The sequence below is a fragment of the Myotis nattereri genome (genome assembly GCF_964212035.1).
Source record: "Myotis nattereri genome assembly, chromosome: 17".
Classification (NCBI taxonomy): domain Eukaryota; kingdom Metazoa; phylum Chordata; class Mammalia; order Chiroptera; family Vespertilionidae; genus Myotis; species Myotis nattereri.
Window position 1 is genome coordinate 8,836,837 of NC_138092.1, and position 20,433 is coordinate 8,857,269.

The 20,433-nt window shown below is 40.4% G+C and overlaps 2 protein-coding genes across 4 annotated transcripts in view; both read left to right on the forward strand.

Moving 5' to 3' along the window:
• ESRP1 (epithelial splicing regulatory protein 1) overlaps positions 1-6,419 on the forward strand; it is a gene marked incomplete at its 5' end in the record, with an annotated part of 51,937 nt that extends 45,518 nt beyond the window's left edge. The window contains 2 exons of one of the 3 annotated variants that reach the window (XM_081111648.1): positions 2,024-2,133; positions 4,877-6,419. In XM_081111648.1, the coding sequence (XP_080967774.1) occupies positions 2,024-2,114 (91 nt within the window). In that variant the 3' untranslated portion in view covers positions 2,115-2,133; positions 4,877-6,419. The remainder of the gene's footprint in view (positions 1-2,023; positions 2,134-4,876) is intronic. The other 2 variants (XM_081111647.1, XM_081111649.1) reach the window with 2 other exon arrangements.
• Positions 6,420-10,871: 4,452 nt separating this feature from the next.
• The window catches only part of DPY19L4 (dpy-19 like 4), a 44,411-nt gene continuing 34,849 nt past the window's right edge, over positions 10,872-20,433 (forward strand). Inside the window, exons 1-2 of the mRNA XM_081111712.1 lie at positions 10,872-10,985; positions 19,470-19,580. Coding sequence (XP_080967838.1) covers positions 10,970-10,985; positions 19,470-19,580 — 127 coding nt within the window. The 5' untranslated portion in view covers positions 10,872-10,969. The remainder of the gene's footprint in view (positions 10,986-19,469; positions 19,581-20,433) is intronic.

Here is a 20,433-nt window from a genome sequence, read left to right on the forward strand (position 1 = left end):
AAAAAGAAAGAAAATAACAGCCACTCGCAGTGGGATTCCAGATTCTTTAGATACCATTTTGTCACAAGACCAATCAATCAGAGGAGGACTTTTTAAATCTTTACTTACAGTGTATTTATTGCTGGTTGCTGATTTAATAGTTTTTCATTTGATTTCTGGTTATTTAGCATTTGTTTTATGTAATTATATAATTTACTTATTAAGCAAATACTTGGTAATAATTGGTTGAGAGAATGAAATCTCTCCATAGTTTAATTCTGGCTTTTATATTTTTTTTATTTTTATTTTTTCATATATATGTATGTTTTATTGATTTTTTACAGAGAGGAAGGGAGAGAGATAGAGAGTTAGAAACGTCGATGAGAGAGAAACATCGATCAGCTGCCTCCTGCACATCTCCTACTGGGGATGTGCCCGCAACCCAGGTACATGCCCTTGACCGGAATCGAACCTGGGACCTTTCAGTCTGCAGACCAACGCTCTACCCACTGAGCCAGACCGGCTTTGGCTTAATTCTGGCTTTTAAAAATACATATATCTTGCCCGGCCGGTGTTGTTCAGTGCTTGAGTTGTCGATCCATAAACCAAGAGGTCTCTGGTTTTATTCCCTGCCAGGGCACATACCCAGGTTTCGGTTGTGGGCTCAATCCCCAGTGGGGGCTGTGCATCTAATTAATGTTTCTCTCTCATTGATGTTTCTCTCTATCGCTCTCCCTTCCTCTCTCTCTCTCTAAAATCAGTAAAAATATTTTTTGAGCCCTAGCCTGTGTGGCTCAGTGGATAGAGCACCAGCCTGGAGACTGAAGGGTCCCAGGTTCGATTCTTGCCAAGGGCACATGCCCAGGTTGCGGGCTCGATCCCCGGTAGGGGGCATGCGTGCAGGAGGCAGCCAATCAGTGATTCTCATCATTAATATTTCTCTCTCTCCCTCTTCCTTCCTCTCTGAAATCAATAAAAATATATTTAAAATATATATATGTTTTTGAAAATACATATATCTTGATATAATGATGGCATATATTATTCTCTATACATATGTTATTTTTAAATACAGTTTTTGGAATTATGTTTCCCCCACTCAGCAAAATTCCTTCTATAAAACTACTCCAACTTAAGTTTTCCATACTTCAGTAAGGGTGAGGCTGGAAAGGGCAGGATTTCCACAACAGGGGGAATTCTGGTGGGCTCAGCAAAATGCAGGGCATGGGTTCTGCTAGAAAATCTGAGTCTTATAAAGTTAAAGTACCTGAGTTAGGCCCATTTTGAGGAATGAGATTAATAGAATGAGGACTGCATTTACTGAAGATAAAAAAACCACCAGTAAAACATTTGATGATGAGAATGTCATTCTGGTCATGAAAATAAGCCTGTATTTTATATTTTAGTTGATGGGCCTGTTATTCTGAATGGACTCTTGAGAATCCTTATATTAATTCCTTTTAAGTTTTTCATTTGCTCTTTGCATGATCTTTTACTGTCGATGATTTTGCATTTTTAGCAAGTGCTAGACTTTATTCATGATCTCTTTGGGCTTTTCACTGCTAAGATTTTTACTTGCTGTCTTACTGAGAGATTAGAGCAGTATTGAAAATACATCGAATACTATTTAAAGTTGACAGGGTTGTTAGGACATATTTGGCTTATTTTAGAATACCTTGCAAATAGTTGGTGCTCAAATATTTGCTATCTAGTCATACCTATGGTATCATGGAAACTGTACTATTAGCAGGCCCTGAAGTACTTGGTGATGTTTACTGTGGAATGGTGGTGGTGTGTGTGTTTAATCTATGTGTTCAATCAAACTTCCCTCCCAGAAGGGATTTTTAAGGTATTCAGACATGTTAAGTAACAAATGAAGACTTGGGATTAACAGTTGTGTATATGGCTTGTACCTGTTTTAACTTGTTTTCTATAGTCTAAATGCCCGATAATTGGTTGGTAGATCTATTCAGTTGAAATACTAACCATTCGTGGTGACAGTTTGTCCATCTTTTGATCCTGTTTGTTTTAACTTGCATTTTAGTATGCAACCGAGGATGGACTTGTACACACAAATGACCAGGCCAGGACTCTACCCAAAGAATGGGTTTGTATTTAAGGGTCCCAGCAGTTAGACCACCCTCAGAAAAGAAGGTAAGGCTCTGTGATATGAAAGGTAAATTATAAAGGGCTAAACAAATAGAGGTCAAGAATCAGAAAGTGTTTTCTTAGGAATCAGGTGAGAAGTTTCCTCTTTTCTCTAGTGTGATGTAAGTGTGTCAGAAACACTGGAAGGGATGGAGACTGCAGTTAAGATTGTCATCTCAGTAGGTAGTATCTAAGCAACATTTGTGGATAATGGTATCTTACCCTCCTATATAATAAAAGGGTAATATGCAAATTGACTGAATGGCAGAATGACCGGTTGCTATGATTGCACTGACCACCAGGGGGCAGACGCTCAACTCAGCAGCTGCCCCCTTGTGGTCAGTGCGCTCCCCTCAGTGAGCGTCTCCCACCTCACGGCAGCGCTAAGGATGTCTAACTACCGGCTTAAGCTGTCAGTTGTACATCCTCCGAGGGCTCCCAGACTGCGAGAGGGTGCAGGCTGGGCTGAGGGAGTCTCCGGGTGCATGAATTTTGTGCACTGGACCTCTAGTTTGGGATAAGGGGAAACCTTTCCATTTGGAAATTCTTTTGCTATATCTCATGTGGACTATTGGTTAGGATTTGCCTATGGATATTTTGTATAAATGAAATTATATTTTGTACCTGGCTTCTTTCGCTTCACATGTTTTTGAGGTTCATCTATGTTGTAGCATGTGTCATTACTTTATACCTTTTTGTGGCTGAATAATATTTCATTGTACAGATATTACACATTTTGTTTATGCATTTATCCACTGATGGACATTTGTGCTGTTTCCATTTTCTGGCTATTGTGAATACTAGCACTGATAATTAGCATTTATGTACACATATTTAAGTACTTGCTTTTCACTTTGGGACTTATGTATCTAAGAGTGGAATCAATGAGTCATTCTATTAAGTTAGGTATACTTTTTTTCCAGTTTCCTTTTTTAAAAATTGTGGTAAAATATACATATCATAAAATTTATCATTTTTTAAGTTTACAGTTCAGTGGCATTAAATACATTTCACATTGTTTTGTAAACATCGCTACTATCTAACTCCAGAACTTTTTTCTTTTCTCCAACTCTGTTTACCTTAAATAATAAATTCCCATTTCTCTCTTTCCCCAGCCCCTGGCTTCTCCCATTCTCCTTTCTGTTTTAATGCATTTGACTGTTCTGGTTACTTCATAAGTGGAATGACATAGTATCTGTCCTTTCATGACTTGCTTTTCACTTAGCATAATATTTTTAAGGGTCATCTAGGTATAATTTAAATGTGATTTATTCCAAAATGATTGCAAGGTTTTTGTTGCATATCTTTTTCCTTTTCTAAAACTAAATCTAGAGGGAAGGAACCCTGATAAAGTTTCTTTGAAATTAGTTGGGTTGGGTTTTTTTTTTTTTTTTTCCTTTTCCTATTAATTATAGCCTTTTCTGGAAGGATGATGCATTCTGGGTGAGGCTCCTCAAGAGGTGGAGTTGTAGGAACATGCTCAGGCAATAGTGTGGTTTATTTCTTTATTACTAGGTTTGCTGAAATTGGCTTGCTGACATGTTGTTTTCAAATTTTGTGAACATTTTCATGGTTAAGGACCCTGTGGGCTTCAACCATATGGCTTCTAAATTGAAATTGGGGTTGCCAATAAAATGTTATCCTTGAGGAGTCACAATTGGGGACGTATCCTCTTATTCTGAGGTTGTACAGACTCCAGTTCTGATTTGGAAGTGATAGATTCTCTGCCATTTTCAAAGAGGTTTCAGAAAGCATCATGCCCAAATACTTAGCAGTGGGACTGTGGAGGATTTTCTAGTGTAGTTCACAGTGGTAGGAACCCATGAGTCTAGCCTGTGGATATATTCATTTTGGTTCGTACTTTGTCTTTCCCAATGTTCTTTATTCAAGCCCTTCATGCTGTGTATGAATTTGGTAAACCTACTATCTCTTGTAAAATTAGTATATTGAATAAGAAATGATTATAAAAGGAACTTTTTGATGTTACGTTAGAAATGTTCTAAATTGACTTTTGGTGTATCGGAGGATGCTCTCACCGACTGAGCCACACCGGCTGCGCAGTGTTTTTATTTTAAAGTTTTTGTGTGGCGTATAACTGAAATATCCTAGTGCAACCAGTACTGTGTTCAGATTCTCAATCTGCCGATTTTTCAGCATCTATAGGATTAATTGCTCTGGGCCTCAATTTTCTCATCTGTGAAATAGGGAAAACATGGTAATCTAATAGGGTAGTTGTGAGGGTGAAATAGCCCAACTAAAGGTTCCTAATCAACTACATGCTAGTCTTTGGCATGTAGAGCTCATGTTTGCTGCTGTGTCATGCCTCCGTGCTTCTTATTGATTCAGATATTTTTGTTTGAAATTAATGGTTTTATTTCTTTTAATAATGATATTTAAATGTCTAAAATCGGAGGGATGCCGTCGTAACTTGGGGACCCAGGCTAAGGAGTGAATAGAATAGTCTCTCCACAAAAGGAGCTGAGTCAAGTAGGGAGATGGAAACATACACAGTATTCTATGCATGATGATACAAAGGGTAGGAAATTGCTGAAATGCGAATTATCACATAACCTTCATTTGCCTATGCTGTACTCCCCAAGAATTTGCTGTATAAATGCCAACTATGTGAACTACCTTAAGGCTTTTTTAGAGCTTTTAGAATTGAAAATTAGTATGTTTTTATAGCTGCTAAGAATTAAACATTTTAGAGACTATAATATTTCCTTTTATTCATTTTTCCCCCCTCCAGTGTTTGAAAGATGTATGGTGATCCTGAAACCATCAGACACCTCATCAACTTCAAGCAACTTCAGGGGAAGTTTGTCTACACTCAGGCTGCAGTATTTTCAGCAAACATGATTGGACAGTGGGCCTGTGCCCTATCTTTTGGTGGAGTGGAAAATTTGAGCCAGTGAAGCCAAATCCTTCTAGAAGCAGAGTGCCTGGCTCCTTGCTGATTGCATTTAAAATGTGAAATGGAAATTGGATGTCTCCATTACTTCCAGCCAACGTGGCATCATACGTGTTTCTTAAGTTTCATGCCTTGGGAGGAAAAATACTCCACTTACATGTCTACTATCTCCACCAAAAACTGTTATGCAAACTTCATTTTTGTGTGTTCCCACTCTTCTCTCCATCTCCCTACTTTCTACACAATCATGTCCTCTTACTAAGTAATTCAAGAAAAAGGTCTTGGAATACTTAAATCACAAACTTAGAAATAAAACTAATATTTTCTTAGTTTCCTGGCCATGATGATATCTCATAGCTTAAAAACAAACAAACAAACAAAAAAAACCCACAATGAAAACAATTTTAAAATACCTTGGGATAAATCAGAAATAGCGCAGCCACCACAAAACATACATAGTTTAAAAGTTGGATCTTTTTTCCCCAGCAGACACCAGTTGTAAATAAGAATGAACTCTAGGGGCCAAAATGCAAAACCAAAAAATGAAGCAGCTACATGCAGTTTGTAATTTCTAGTTTGATCTGTAACTGAACATTTGTGGCTTTATATGTATTATTTTATATTGGACTTTTCCCATTGTTGATTGTTTGGACTTGAATAAGAGTAATTCCATAGTTTTAAATATGACAAAAATGAGAATATTTGGACAGTGTGTTCTGGAAAGCAATGTACTCACTGAAGTGAATGCTTGTATATATTAAGATAGCCTTAAACATTCTCTAATGCCTTAACTATCAAACAATAAAACTTTTAAAGCCTAGGATTATAGTCAGCATGCTAGACGGAGAGGTAAACACTGGTGTGGTTAGAGCAGGTACTGATGCTGTCAGTATTCAGCACTATGTGTTTAGCTGTGTTTATGCTAGCTACGAAAGTGCAATAGTAGACACTAGCTAGCTAGGACTGCTGCCTCATGGAACTCCAAAGAGGAAAACGGGATTTGATTAACTCAGTGCACGTTTCTTTAAGTTACTCATGTTGTCCTTTGCTTGAATGCAATGCCATGCAGATTTTCGTGGCTGCTAATTTTTATTTACTTTGCATTATGTTGACTAACGCTTGGAGAACCAAACATCCCTTCTTCAGCTGACCAGGAATAGCCCTTTAACTGCAGTAAGAAAAAAATAAAAAACAAAACCATTTTGTGAGAATATTGGTGATAACTGGCACTTAAGATCAGAAAACAGTTCTTTATACTTGATGCCTTAAGATGCAGTCTGCCAGAGTTCTGAAAGACTGATAGGCAAGTAATACTACAATACTACTACTGAGTTTTTGTAGAATATTTACATTTGATAATAAAACTCACCTGTTTAATCTCAATGTTTCCATTCTTTTTTTGTTATTGAAAGAGCTATAATGGTCGAAGGGCAGTGGGTCGGCCATCTTTTCCTGAGGTGGTAAGATTTTCCCCTAAGCTTACCATAAGTATTTATAAAAACCTCAGTGGATAGGGCGCCAGCCTGTGGACTGAAGGGTCCCAGGTTCTATTCCAGTCAAGGGCATGTACCTTGGTTGCGGGCACATCCCCAGTAGGGGGTGTGCAGGAGGCAGCTGGTCCATGTTTCTAACTCTCTCCCTTCCTCTGTAATAAATCAATAAAATATATATATTTTTAAAAAAACTATTAATGATAAATGCACTCCAGATACAGTACAACCATCCCTAAATGATTAATTATTGAAACTTGGTGACTTTTTTTAAAAAAAAAATATTTTTATGAATTTAGAGAGGAAGGGAGAGGGATAGAGATTGAAACATCAATGATGAAAGAGAATCATTGACTGGCTGCCTCCTGCACGCCACCTACTGGGGATTGAGGCCACAACCCAGGCATGTGCCCTTAGCCCAGAATCAAACCTGGGACCCTTCAGTCCGCAGACAGACACTCTATGCACTGAGCCAAACCGGCTAGGGCCTTGGTGACATTTAACTGTTGTGGAAGTCAGAGATATTAATATTTGGTCCTTGCATTTACTGGAGCTCTAGTTGCTTGACGACTTGAAAACCTGTTTAAGCCACATAAAAGTAATACAATCTAGAACTTTAGTGTTTCTGAATTTCACATACTTATTTTTCTAATCACTCTTCCTGCTGATGCTAAGTTCTCCGATATTGTCTAGTCCAAATGATATTAAATGTCTAAAATCGGAGGGATGCCGTCATAACTTGGGGGCTATGGTACAGTCTTGACTGACTTCTTCCATTTCAGAGCTATATATATTGCCATTATCACTTGTTTGACATATAATCTTGTTAAAGAGCTGAAGTGTATCAATTCTGAATTTCTCTTATAACCATAAGGGCAGGAAGTATACCTGTATGTCACTCAAATGTCTAGCACATTTCTGTTCCCTCAGTTTGCCGTTCTTAAGCACTCGCTGAATAGAGTTTAATTTACCCAGGAAATTTTTCATTCCCAGTCTTTGCCGGTGTCATTTACAAAAATGGGACCATTGCTTTCAGGTTTGTATTTCAGCTTTGGGTCTCTGCCGTTATCTGCAAGGAGATAAAAAATAAAATTTTCTCCTTTCAGAGCCAGGGTGGACAGAGCATTTGCAGAAATGCCCACACATGATTGTGCACACGTTACTGCCCACGGCAGGTGATTCATGCTGCTCTCGTGGGCTCTGATATACTCAGAACAAAATGAAGCCAACGCCATCATTTTGCAGCCCAACCAAACTTTTTTTTTTTTAATATATTTTATTGATTTTTTACAGAGAGGAAGGGAGAGAGATAGAGAGTTAGAAACATCGATGAGAGAGAAACATCGATCAGCTGCCTCCTGCACATCTCCCACTGGGGATGTGCCCGCAACCCAGGTACATGCCCTCGACCAGAATCGAACCTGGGACCTTTCAGTCCGCAGGCTGACGCTCTATCCACTGAGCCAAACCGGTTTCGGCCCAAACTTCTTTCTGTGGAGATTTATATTCTGGACTACGCTGCAGTTTTTGGTGGATGGCAGTCACAAAACTCAAAATCAAGTAGTATCTACTGTCCTTCTGAGCTCTGTGCACCCTATTTTAGTCTCCGACCCTTGTTCTTCCTGGACTGTCTGCATCTCTCTACATTAATGCAATTTCCCTCTCAAAATTAAAGATACACTGCCGTTTCTGACACACATCCCACGCAAAGCCTCGTTGGACTTTTTTTTTGCCAAAAGAAAAATGCATTCAACAATCAAGTTTCTAAGAAGGTGTTAAGTGGGGAAAGATAATGTGTAATAATCAAGAAATGAATTTACGCCCTAGCTGGTTTGGCGCAGTGGGGAGAGCGTCAGCCTGCGGATTGAAGGGTCCCAGGTTCAATTCCGGTCAAGGGCACATGCCCAGGTTGCGGGCTCCGTCCCAGGTGGGGGGTGTGCAGGAGGCAGCCAATCAATGATTCATCAGTGATGTTTCTCTCCCTCTCCTTTCCTCTCTGAAATCAATGGGAAAAAAATATATATATATATATATATATATATATTTTTTTTTTTTAAATTTACTAAAAGGGAAACAGAAACATTGACCTTTTTTTCCTCAGGAAGGAGTAGAAATCTGTGGTGACCATAACAGACTATGAAGTCTCCTTAAAAAGCAGTATTCTCATAAAAGAAGAATCAAGTTTTTTTTTAAGCCTTAACACTCGAGAAACAGGAAGATTTTATATGTTGTGTGTGGGGTTTTTTTTACGTTTTTTTGCCTAAAGATTGAATAATACCTTTCATATTTCTGTAAGAAGCTATTTCTTCTCTTTATCCACTACTGTATAGAGCAGGCAAATTTATAATTAAGTCCATCAGTCACCCTGGTGATGGTGAAGGAACAACAGAAGAAATGGACATCACCTCAAGATCCTCAACATGGAAAATAGTGGTCCTCATTGGTCACTGTATTCTTCTCCCATGAAGTGGAGCTTTTGCAGAAGCTCCTCTAGTCATCAGGGCACTGGTATCTTCTGCCATATCTTGCAGTTTTCAAGGTCCATACATTGTGTTTTCTCTGCTTTGACCCAGGTCTCTTCTGGCCCACTAGTACCTGCCATGGTATTTCTTTTTCTTTCTTTTTTTAAAAAAATATATTTTATTGATTTTTTACAGAGAGGAAGGGAGAGAGATAGAGAGTTAGAAACATCGATGAGAGAGAAACATCGATCAGCTGCCTCCTGCACATCTCCTCCTGGGGATGTGCCCACAACCCAGGTACATGCCCTTGACCGGAATCGAACCTGGGACCTTTCAGTCCGCAGGCCGACGCTCTATCCACTGAGCCAAACCGGTTTTGACTGCCATGGTATAACTCGTGTCCAATGTGGCTGGTCAGCAAGACATATGTAGAGGCAACCAAAAGCAAAAAGAGTTCCTGGAACTGTATTGCACAGTATTGAAAACTGACAGCTGCTCCCCAAACATCCTCACTTGACAAAGGTGCTATTAGGAGACTCTTGCTGCCTGCTAAGAATGGGGCATCCATAATTACCCCAGACTTAAGTGAATTCTAATCCTTTTTTGCTCTTGCTCTAAAATGGGCATTTGGTCATTTTCTAAATTTATTTAGAAGTACTGTTAGAGGAAAGGTCCTGGTATTTGTTTAAGAATGTCATCTATATATATAAAAGCCTAAGCCACCAAATTACTGAATGATGGACTGGTCCCTATGACGAGCACTGACCACCAGGGGGCAGACCCTCAATGCAGGAGCTGCCCCCTGGTGGTCAGTGCCTCCCACAGTGGGAGCACTGCTCACTGACCTGGATGAGCAGGGCAGGATGAGCGGAGAGGCTCCTCCCAGGCCACCTGCAGATTGGCACACTACTACATCCCTAGGGGTATGTTCCACGCTGAGGGACCAGCCTCTAGTATATCTAACAAAATTGAAGACATACACAGTTTGACAAGTTAAAAGTATATTCCACTGTTGTGGAATACCTTCCAAGTGCATCCTGTCTTCTGCATAGAGGATAGGATTATTGTTTTTAAAAATAATATCATGAGCCTCTCCAGTGGCTCAGTGATTGAGCATCCACCTATGAAACACAGTTCCATTCCCCGTCAGGGCACATGCCTGGCTTGCCGCCTAGGTCCCCAGTTGGGGGCATGCAGGAGGCAGCTGATCATTCTCTCTCATCATTGATGTTTCTCTCTCTCTCTCTCTCCCTTCTCTGAAATATATATATAAATTATATATATATATATATATATAATTAAAAAAGAATATCATGAAATGCAGATTTACTTGGTTAACAAGTTTGGGTGGTTACACACACGGAGCTCCAAGTACAGGCTTCTTTCTTGCCCCGGTCAGGAGGCCGACTACACCCAAGCTCTCACCCGTGGTCGGTGGCCTGCGCGCCCGGAAAACCCGAGCCTGCAGACAGGCTCCGAGGTCGGGGCCCAGGCTCGCTCTGCCCAGCTTCTCCCGCCCCCCACCCCGCACAGGCGGGACCTGTTTCCCTTCTGCAAAATGGGGCGGGGACGGGACCGGCCGGATCTGGAAGGTGTACCCGACGGCACCCTCTAACTCCCTGAGTGGAACCTCAAAAGTCCCGGAAAGCAGCTTCACCTCCCGCTTTCCCGGTTCGGAAGGCGACGGGGAAGGGCTGCGCGGAGACATCAGCCCGGGCTCCCGGAGGGGGCGGTGCCCCGGCTTCCAGCCGCCTTCCTTCCGGCGCACCCGCCTAACGCGCCCGCCGCTCTCCGCTCCCGGCACTCTGGTTCCCGGGCGCCCGGGGGACGCGGTTGGCGGAGGCGCCGGAGGGGGACGGGCCCGGAAGTGGGGGCGCGGCGGCGCGGGCCTCGCGCGACGGAGGGGCTCGGCGACGCGCGCAGGGCGGAGACTCCCCGCCGCGCGGGAGCCCCAGGGGTGCCCGGCCTCCGCGGGGACGATGGCGGAGGAAGAAGGTGACGGCTCGGGGTGCAGCGCTCCGACTGGCTGCCCAGGTCGCGGGGAAGAGGGGCCGGGGCTGCGGGCGCGGGGGGAGGTTCCCGAGGGAGCGGAGTGAATGGGCCCAAGTTCTGTGGGCCGAGGTGGCGCTGAAAGTTGGGAATCGAGTAGGAACAGCAGAAGCTGGGGGTGGGGGTGGGGGTGGGGGAGTGGGGGGAGTGGCCGAGAGCGCGGGCTGTGAGCGGATAATCCTCAGGTCTTAGGAAATAATACCTTTGAATGTGTGTTTTTGAAGCTTAGGAGCGGGGACCTATGAACCAGGGGGTCCCGGTTCGATTCCCGGGCACATGCACGGGTTGCGGGCTCCATCCCCAGTGGGGGGCGTGCAGGGGGCAGCCGGTCAGTGATGCTCATCATTGATGTTTCTTTCTCTCCCCCTCTCTGAAATCAATAAAAATATATATATATATTTTTAAATATATTTTATTGGTTTTTTTTACAGATAGGAAGGGAGAGAGATAGAGAGTTAGAAACATCAATGAGAGAGAAACATCGATCAGCTGCCTCCTGCACATCTCCCACTGGGGATGTGCCTGCAACCCAGGCACATGCCCTTGACCGGAATCGAACCTGGGACCCTTTAGTCCGCAGGCCGATGCTCTATCCACTGAGCCAAACCGGTTTCGGCAAAAATATATATTTTTTAAAAAGACAATGGCGTTAAAAAGAAATAGCACAGCCATGCCCTGTATAAAAAAATGCAAAAAGGGGTAGGTAGGCACCCAGTGGCTGTTTGAAAGCGGTAGTTCTTGAACCGGGTGCGCTCCGTGCTGCGTGCGCAGGTGAGAGGCGGGGGAGGGGGAGGGGGGCCTCCGCCCAGGGCCCCCGAAAGAGACGCGGGTTTGGGAGGAGATGAACAAGCAGAAACTGAAGACGTTCACCCGAAGGGTAGGAGGAGATGGCAAACGTGGAAGGACTAGAAGTCGTTGGGGATTGGGAGGCCAGGAGAGCCGTGGAGGTGGGAGTGGGTGAGCGGAGGCAGCGCCCAGTGCCCCCGCAGGGTGCATGCCAGGGAGTTCATTCTCGCTGCAGCATCGAGTCCTAGGAAAGGGCAGGTATGAGCCCTGGCCGGTTTGGCGCAGTGGATAGAGCGTGGGCCTGCGGACTGAAGGGTCCCAGGTTCCATTCCGGTCAAGGGCATGTACCTTGGTTGCGGGCACATCCCCAGTTGGGGGTGTGCAGGAGGCAGCTGATCATTGTTTCTCTCTCATCGATGTTTCTAACTCTCTATCCCCCTCCCTTCCCCTCTGTAAAAAATCAATAAAATATATTTTTAAAAAAAGAAAGAGAAGGACAGGTATGAGAAAAATGGGGAACTGGGAGGCACTTTCCGAGTAATAGCTATGATAGGAAACATGCGTGCCACAATAACTTCACGATGCCATATTAGCGTCAGGAACAGGACTTCATGATGTCCCAGGACTGAGCGGTTTTTATTTTGCTGGAAAACATCACTTTAATTTCTTTTTACCCTATTGACTGGAGTTTGTATTGTGATCTATTTAGAGTTAAATCTTATTGACCCAAGAAGTGCAAGGAGAGCGTTTCAAGAATTCAGTGGAAAGCGATTTAAAAAAAAAAAAAAAAAGTATTTTTTTTTTAATTGATTTCAGAGAGGAAGGGAGAGGGAGAGATAGAAACTTCAATGATGAGAGAGAATCGTTGATCGGTTTCCTGCTGCTTGTCGGCTACTGGGGATGGAGCCTGCAACCCCGGGCATGTGCCCTTGACCAGAATTGAACCTGGGGCCCTTCAGTCTGCAGCCCAATGCTCTGTCCACTGAGCCAAACCAGGCAGGGCAGGAAAGCGATTTTTAAAAGGTAAATTGTGAGGCGTGTCCGCTGTCCTGTGACTTGCTGTCTGGTCCCTATGCTCACACCGGCTTCATCTTCGCCTTCTCTTCCTTGAGTTCCCAGAGTGTTAAAACGGATCGAAATGTAAGACACGCTCCTAAAAACAGCTTCAAAACAACACTATTTGTGGTTGGTGAGGAAGAATCTAATTTCATTTGTTGCCTTGGATTTTTTATCTTTGGCTGCAGTATATTTTTAAAACATTTCTTGATATTTTCCTTTCCTTTTCTGACTCATTGCAAATGTGTGCGGGTAGGTTGCTGAGCTGGTTTATAAGTTTCCTTGAGCACTTTCATGCTCAAGTGGAAGCAGCAGTTTTCACGCGGTGTGCTGCAAGAATTTTTAAGACATGCAGTAACTGACTTTTTTAGTCAGCGGCACTGACCTCTTTTGCCTTAGATTGTCAAGGAAAAAGAATGACAACAGCCAACACAACAATAGCCGTCTGGTGTGAATGAATCAAAATTACACCTATTTTTTTGGTCAGATCAGCCAAAAATATATTTTTGTGTGTGTGCCACAGAATTTTAATAATTTATGTGCGGCATGAGGTGAAAGGGTTGAAAATCGCTGAGTTAATGCTGGGGAGAAGGGTGGGAGGGAAGGGGTCAACGGGAGGAATAGGGGGAGAATATGTTAATACTTTCAACAATAAAGATAAATTTAAAAAATTAACACTGGGTACTAAAAGTCTTTAATATTAGGCATCATATAAAATGACATTATAGTTACACAGTTAAAAAGACCATACCACCCTGCTGGTGTGGCCCAATGGTTGGGCATGGACCTGTGAAGCAGGAGGTCACCTTTTGATTTTCCGTCAGGGCACATACCTGGGTTGTGGGCTGGATCCCCAGTTGGGGGCATGCAGGAGGCAGCTGATTGATGATTCTCTGTAATCATTGATGTTTCTATCTCTTTCTCTCCCTCTCTGAAATTAATTAAAAAAAAAAAGACTACACTATGTGATATAAAGTAAAAAATGATTTTTGGTTGTAGAATTATAGATATTTCAAAACAGTTAAATACATCTTATATGAAACATAATCAATTGCAGTTTATTTAAAATATATTTTCACTCAACACATTTTTAAGTTACATAAATATTTGGATCCCTACTGTGGTAGGTGCTGGGATATAATGGTCAACAGCGAATAATTAAATTCTGACTTACATAGTAATGCTAGTAATGATATTTATAGCAAGCATGTCTGTGTGCCAGGCATTCTGAGTGTTTTACATTTACTTAGGACTCAATACTTTCCCCCCACAAAACACATGTTGTGTTCACTGTGTTAAAATTAGACTAATTTTACTTGTATCCCCATGAACTCTATATCTTTTTTTTTTTTTTTGCTTATTCACTTGGATCCTCTTTGTTGTCCCACTTTTTCTCTTAATAAGTATTATTTAGGAATCTCATCTTCCACAAGATGTCTTCTTTGATGCTGGGGGTCAGGGTGTTTATGCTTCCTGAACAAAACGTTAGAGCAAAGAAAGAAGTGACAACCTTGAGCAGAGCAGTGTTAACACTTCACTTGGAAATTGCTGTATTCTGGATGGTCATGTGCAGGCCTCTTTGTATTCCTATCTCATGTAAAGATCACTGGGCCAGAAACAGCAGGATGTTTTTGTGGCTATGTTATTTTCATTTTTTTTTTCTTTGCAGTGCTAAATATGTAAAATAGTGAAAGGAAACTTGAATTCTATCTTAGAGCTTTTCTATCAGAATTCATAATCTAGTTAGTCCACTGTTTTGGCCTTTATTACTTACCACTGAGAGATTCTTGGCTTTATCAATTATTAAGTTAGGAGATCAATATAGAGAAAACAGGTGAGATTTGCATCTAATCAGATATGTTACATGGTGACAGTTAGAAAATTAGTTGTAAGAACAAGGTTGAAGCCCTGGCCGGTTTGGCTCAGTGGATAGAGCGTCGGCCTGCGGACTGAAGGGTCCCAGGTTTGATTCCGGTCAAGGGCATGTACCTGGGTTGCGGGCACATCCCCAGTAGGGGGTGTGCAGGAGGCAGCTGATCGATGTTTCTCTCATCGATGTTTCTAACTCTCTATCCCTCTACCTTCCTCTCTGTAAAAAGTCAATAAAATATGTTTTAATAAATTAAATAAAAAAGAACAAGGTTGAAGAGATTGGCTAAAATGAATACTGTATTTCCCAAGTTGTACTTTTTGTTCCCACAATTTAATGCCACTGTAATTGTCATGTTCTAAAATCAGTGCATATATTTAATATGCTCATGGTTTTCCCCCTTGAAAAACTTATTAAATAATATCTTTAAATGAATGGCATTTTAGAATTAAGAAAATAAAGCATTATAGATCCTTTTAGTATATTGATTTGTATGATCTATCATTACTAATATAGATTCTTGAGAGATGACTGTTAAGATTTGTATGCTTCATAAATTATTTTGGAAACTGCAAAATTTTTGTATAAATTGTACTTTCATAAATAAAAATCCATTTATGTGCACAGAGAACACTTTATTAAAGACCCTAGTAAAGTGATTTATTTTATAAAGATTTTTTTTGAAAAGGGAAAATTGTAGCTTTTTGTAAAGAACACTTTTTTATGTGAACGCTCCCTTCCCAATTTATCTTTATCTTAAATGTGTGCTTTTAGACACTGTCAAATACAAACACCTACCTCGGTCACAAACATCCATTGGTCACACACATTTGTTAACAACCTCAATATATTTGTTAATTTGATTTCAGAGGGTATCCAATTAAATTTTTTTTTAAAAAAATCTAAAACTATTAATGTGTTTAATATGCATGTATAGCTACTAAATGAACTTTTTGTGTGTTTTTTCTTTGTATGCTTTTAAAATAAAATTTAAAACAGTAACTTGCATCTGAAGACTTTATTGGCTTTACATAAAACTTTATTCTAGTTGACCACTTCTAACTTTTGCTCTAACTCATATAAGGGGAAAATTAAAAGGGCGTCATGAAGAAGGAATGTAATATTTATTAGTTGATCCAGTTTTGTATGCACAGAATCTCAAAATTCACAGTATGGCTTTTCTAATAATGTCATTTTCTTATGTATTCATTGGCTTCAGTAATGTGGTAACAAAAAATAGTATAGAAATGGTTGAAAATTAGGCTAGTCAAACTGAATCCACAAAACACAGTTTTTTCCCTCACTATGACAGTATTTAAAGATATTTTGGCAAACATGAATTTACTTTGACACTATTTTAAAATACACTTATTTTAGCCTGTCCGATGTGGCTCAGTGGTTGAATGTTGACCCATGAACCAGGGAGGTCACAGTTCGATTCCTGGTTAGGGCATATGCCCAGATTGCGAGCTCCATTCTGTCGGGGAGCCTGCAGGAGGCAGCCTATCGATGATTCTCTCTCATTATTGATGTTGCTATCTCCCTCCCTTTCTTTCTGAAATATATATCCATTTATGTGTGTGTGTGTTCTTTAAAAAAAGTAAAATACATTTATTTTATTCATTTTCTACAGTAAAGTTAGAGAATAATCCATCTTATCAGCAACAGTAGCTGATTCATTTCTCCTTTTTTGACTCCTCTCTTTAGGCTTATATTTCATGGCCTAAAGTCATCACAAAAAGAAAAGAAAAATCTCTATAAGGAGGAGACAAATACTTTTTTTAAATTTTTATTTTTTAAATCTTTAAATTCTTTATTAGTTAAGGAATTACAAATGTGTCCTCGTTCCCCTTATAAACTTCACAGGACACTCTAACTTCATAAGGGCAAAGCTTACCCCATAAGTTAATTAGTTCTAATGAGGAAAAGTATTTACATTGCATATAGTAAATTTCTTTTTAATTTGGGATTTAGTTTACTTGTTTGAAAGAACTTTTTCTGCATTATGCCTTTTTTTGGATTAGATATATAAAAGGTAGATAATCTAATATTGGGGAATTTTCTGAGATTTCCCAAATACAGGGATATTTATAGGTTCAGCCTATTTTCTAATACCTAAGTCTATAAGACTATTGAAGGATAATGATACCACAGCATTGTGAAATTCTGCAGAACTTTCAGTATTATTTAAAAAATGAAGCATAACCCTGGCCCGGTGGCGCTGTTGGTTAGAGCATTGTCCTGATGCGCCAAGGTTGTGGGTTTGTTTCCCATTCAGGATACATACGAGAAAGCAACCAATGAATACGTAAGTGGAACAACAATTCCACATTTCTTGCTCTAGAAATCAATCAATAAAAAGTAAAAAATGAGGTGCCTGGTCGGCATGGCTCAGTGGTTGAGCATCGACTTACGAACCAGGAGGTCACGGTTTGATTCCTGGTCAGGGCACATGCCTGGGTTGTAGGCTCAATTCCCAGCGTGGGCACGCATGCAGGAGGCAGCCGATCAATGATTCTCTTTCATTGATGTTTCTGTCTGTCTCTCCCTCTTCCTTCCTCTCTGAAGTCAATAAAAATACATCAAATAAATAAATAAATAAATAATGAGGTATATTTTTATGGTCAATGTATTTTATATTTTGAAAACGGTTGGCGTTTTCAATTGGGAGGGAGTCGCAGACTCTGAGCTCCAGATACGGGCGAGTCTTTAGGGACCCAGACTCAAACGGGAGAAGCGGGACTGTCTGGCTTCGGTCAGAGCGAGTGCAGCTTTCTCTCCGAGGTTTGCAGCCATTGCTGGGACTCAGAGAGGCAGAGCCCCTGGGGACAGGACTGAGAGCCGCCATAACTGCTCTCTCTGGCCCACCCTGTTGATCCTGTGTGACACGCCCCGCCCAAGCCCTGCACAGAGGCATTTGCCGGATAGCCTCAGGCAAAGGCTAGATTAGCACCTCCCTAGAGGACAGAAGTTCTCTCACTGCTGACACAGCTGATTCTCATAGCCACTTGGCCTGGAGGTCAAACCCTCCCTGGAATTAGCTACAACAATCAAGATTTAACTATAAGACTGCGCACAAAGACCACTAGGGGGTGCACCAAGGAAGCACAACAAAATGCGGAGACAAAGAAACAGGACAAAATTGTCAATGGAAGATATAGAGTTCAGAACCACACTTTTAAGGTCTCTCAAGAACTGTTTAGAAGCCGCCGATAAACTTAATGAGATCTACAAGAAAACTAATGAGACCCTCGATCTTATATTGGGGAACCACCTAGAAATTAAGCATACACGGACTGAAATAACGAATATTATACAGACTCCCGACAGCAGACCAGAGGAGCGCAAGAATCAAGTCAATGATTTGAAATGCGAGGAAGCAAAAAACACCCAACCGGAAAAGCAAAATGAAAAAAGAATCCAAAAATGCGAGGATAGTGTAAGGAGCCTCTGGGACAGCTTCAAGCGTACCAACATCAGAATTATAGGGGTGCCAGAAGATGAGAGAGAGCAAGATATTGAAAACCTATTTGAAGAAATAATGACAGAAAACTTCCCCCACCTGGTGAAAGAAATGGACTTACAGGTCCAAGAAGCACGGAGAACCCCAAACAAAAGGAATCCAAAGAGGACCACACCAAGACACATCATCATTAAAATGCCAAGAGCAAAAGATAAAGAGAGAATCTTAAAAACAGCAAGAGAAAGAAACTCAGTTACCTACAAGGGAATACCCATACGACTGTCAGCTGATTTCTCAACAGAAACTTTGCAGGCCAGAAGGGAGTGGCAAGAAATATTCAAAGTGATGAATACCAAGAACCTACAACCAAGATTACTTTATCCAGCAAAGCTATCATTCAGAATTGAAGGTCAGATAAAGAGCTTCACAGATAAGGAAAAGCTAAAGGAGTTCATCACCACCAAACCAGGATTATATGAAATGCTGAAAGGTATCCTTTAAGAAGAGGAAGAGGAAGAAAAAGGTAAAGATACAAATTATGAACAACAAATATGCATCTATCAACAAGTGAATCTAAGAATCAAGTGAATAAATAATCTGATGAACAGAATGAACTGTTGATTATAATAGAATCAGGGACATAGAAAGGGAATGGACTGACTATTCTTGGGGGGGAAAGGGGTGTGGGGGATGCGGGAAGAGACTGGACAAAAATCGTGCACCTATGGATGAGGACAGTGGGTGGGGAGTGAGGGGGGAGGGTGGGGCGGGAACTGGGAGGAGGGGAGTTATGGGGGGAAAAAAGAGGAACAAATGTAATAATCTGAACAATAAAGATTTAATTAAAAAAACAAACAAAAAAAATAAAATAAAAATCATTAATCCATGTATTATGCATGTAACTAATAGGTAACTAGAATCATAAGCTAACTTTTTACATACCAGTTTGTTTCCCAATCATGAAAAAAATTCACTTATTTTGGGATATTGTGAAAATACCATCATCTCCAGAGAAGAGCTCATTAGTTTATCAATAAGACTCTGAAAGCACATGTTGAAGGTGGAACCGATGTTGTCTTTTTTGTTTGTAGGAAAGACGGTTTTGTGATGAGTGCTAAAATAATTATGAAAACAGTTATCTTTGCTACTAATAGGTCTTGGTGTGACTTTTACCTTAGTATAATAAAAGTTAATCATTTGGGATACAGACAGAATGATTTGATACACATTGCAATAACTTTTCAAATATTTTAAGGACCATCTATAGAACTGCGCCAAAGAAAAAAGCCAAAATCTTCAGAAAATAAAGAATCTGCCAAAGAAGAGAAAATCGATGACACTCCAGTTCCTGAAAGAGCTCCAAAACGTAAGTTAGAGTTGGAGTTTTCGTGCTCCCGCAAAAATACAGTTATGCTAGGTAGTCTATTTTATATTAATACTTTAAATGTAGATACATATTTTGTGTTTAAGATGTGGTGGTACCAGACAACATCCATTAGGTTTTACTGTAGAACCAACCACCTCTAAATCTCACTCATTTATAACACGCTTTAATACCATTCTAAAGTCAGGAAATTTAAAGTAGAAACAGTGTAAGTTGGGGAGTGTCTGTACAAGATTTGGTTGAATATATATTTTTCTAATAGCATTTGATAATTAGGATTAGCTTGCTATTGTGTAAGACTTAATGAAACACACACACACACACACACACAGGAAAAGATCGATGTTTAGAAACTTTGAAGAACTTTTGCCGAACTGCTGCCATAAATAAGTTTTCTTATTGTGTTTTTACTGAGCTCTTCCTATCTGCCAGGCCAGATGCTTTACACATGCTATTGGAAGCAGTAATTTTAAAATAATTTTATCATACAGATACTATTTGATTTACTGGGTAGGGTTCTTCAAGCATTTTGATTATAATTCACATTAATTTAGTGATACCTAAGTAGGCTTTAATGTCTAATATGCTGTGCAAACTAACATTTATGAAATAATATATTGAAAATAGCTAAGATTTTAGTTTATCTAAACAAATAAATCAACAAGTTGATTTTTATAAACTTCCAGTCATTCAGTAGCAGAACACTAGGCTTTGGGCCTTTAGACCCATGCTTATATTTAATCTTAATAGTTATAGCAGGACTAAATCATCCTGTGTGTAGAAAATCCACATATGTAAATATGTTTTATGTTAGTTCATCAAGAAATTGTTACAT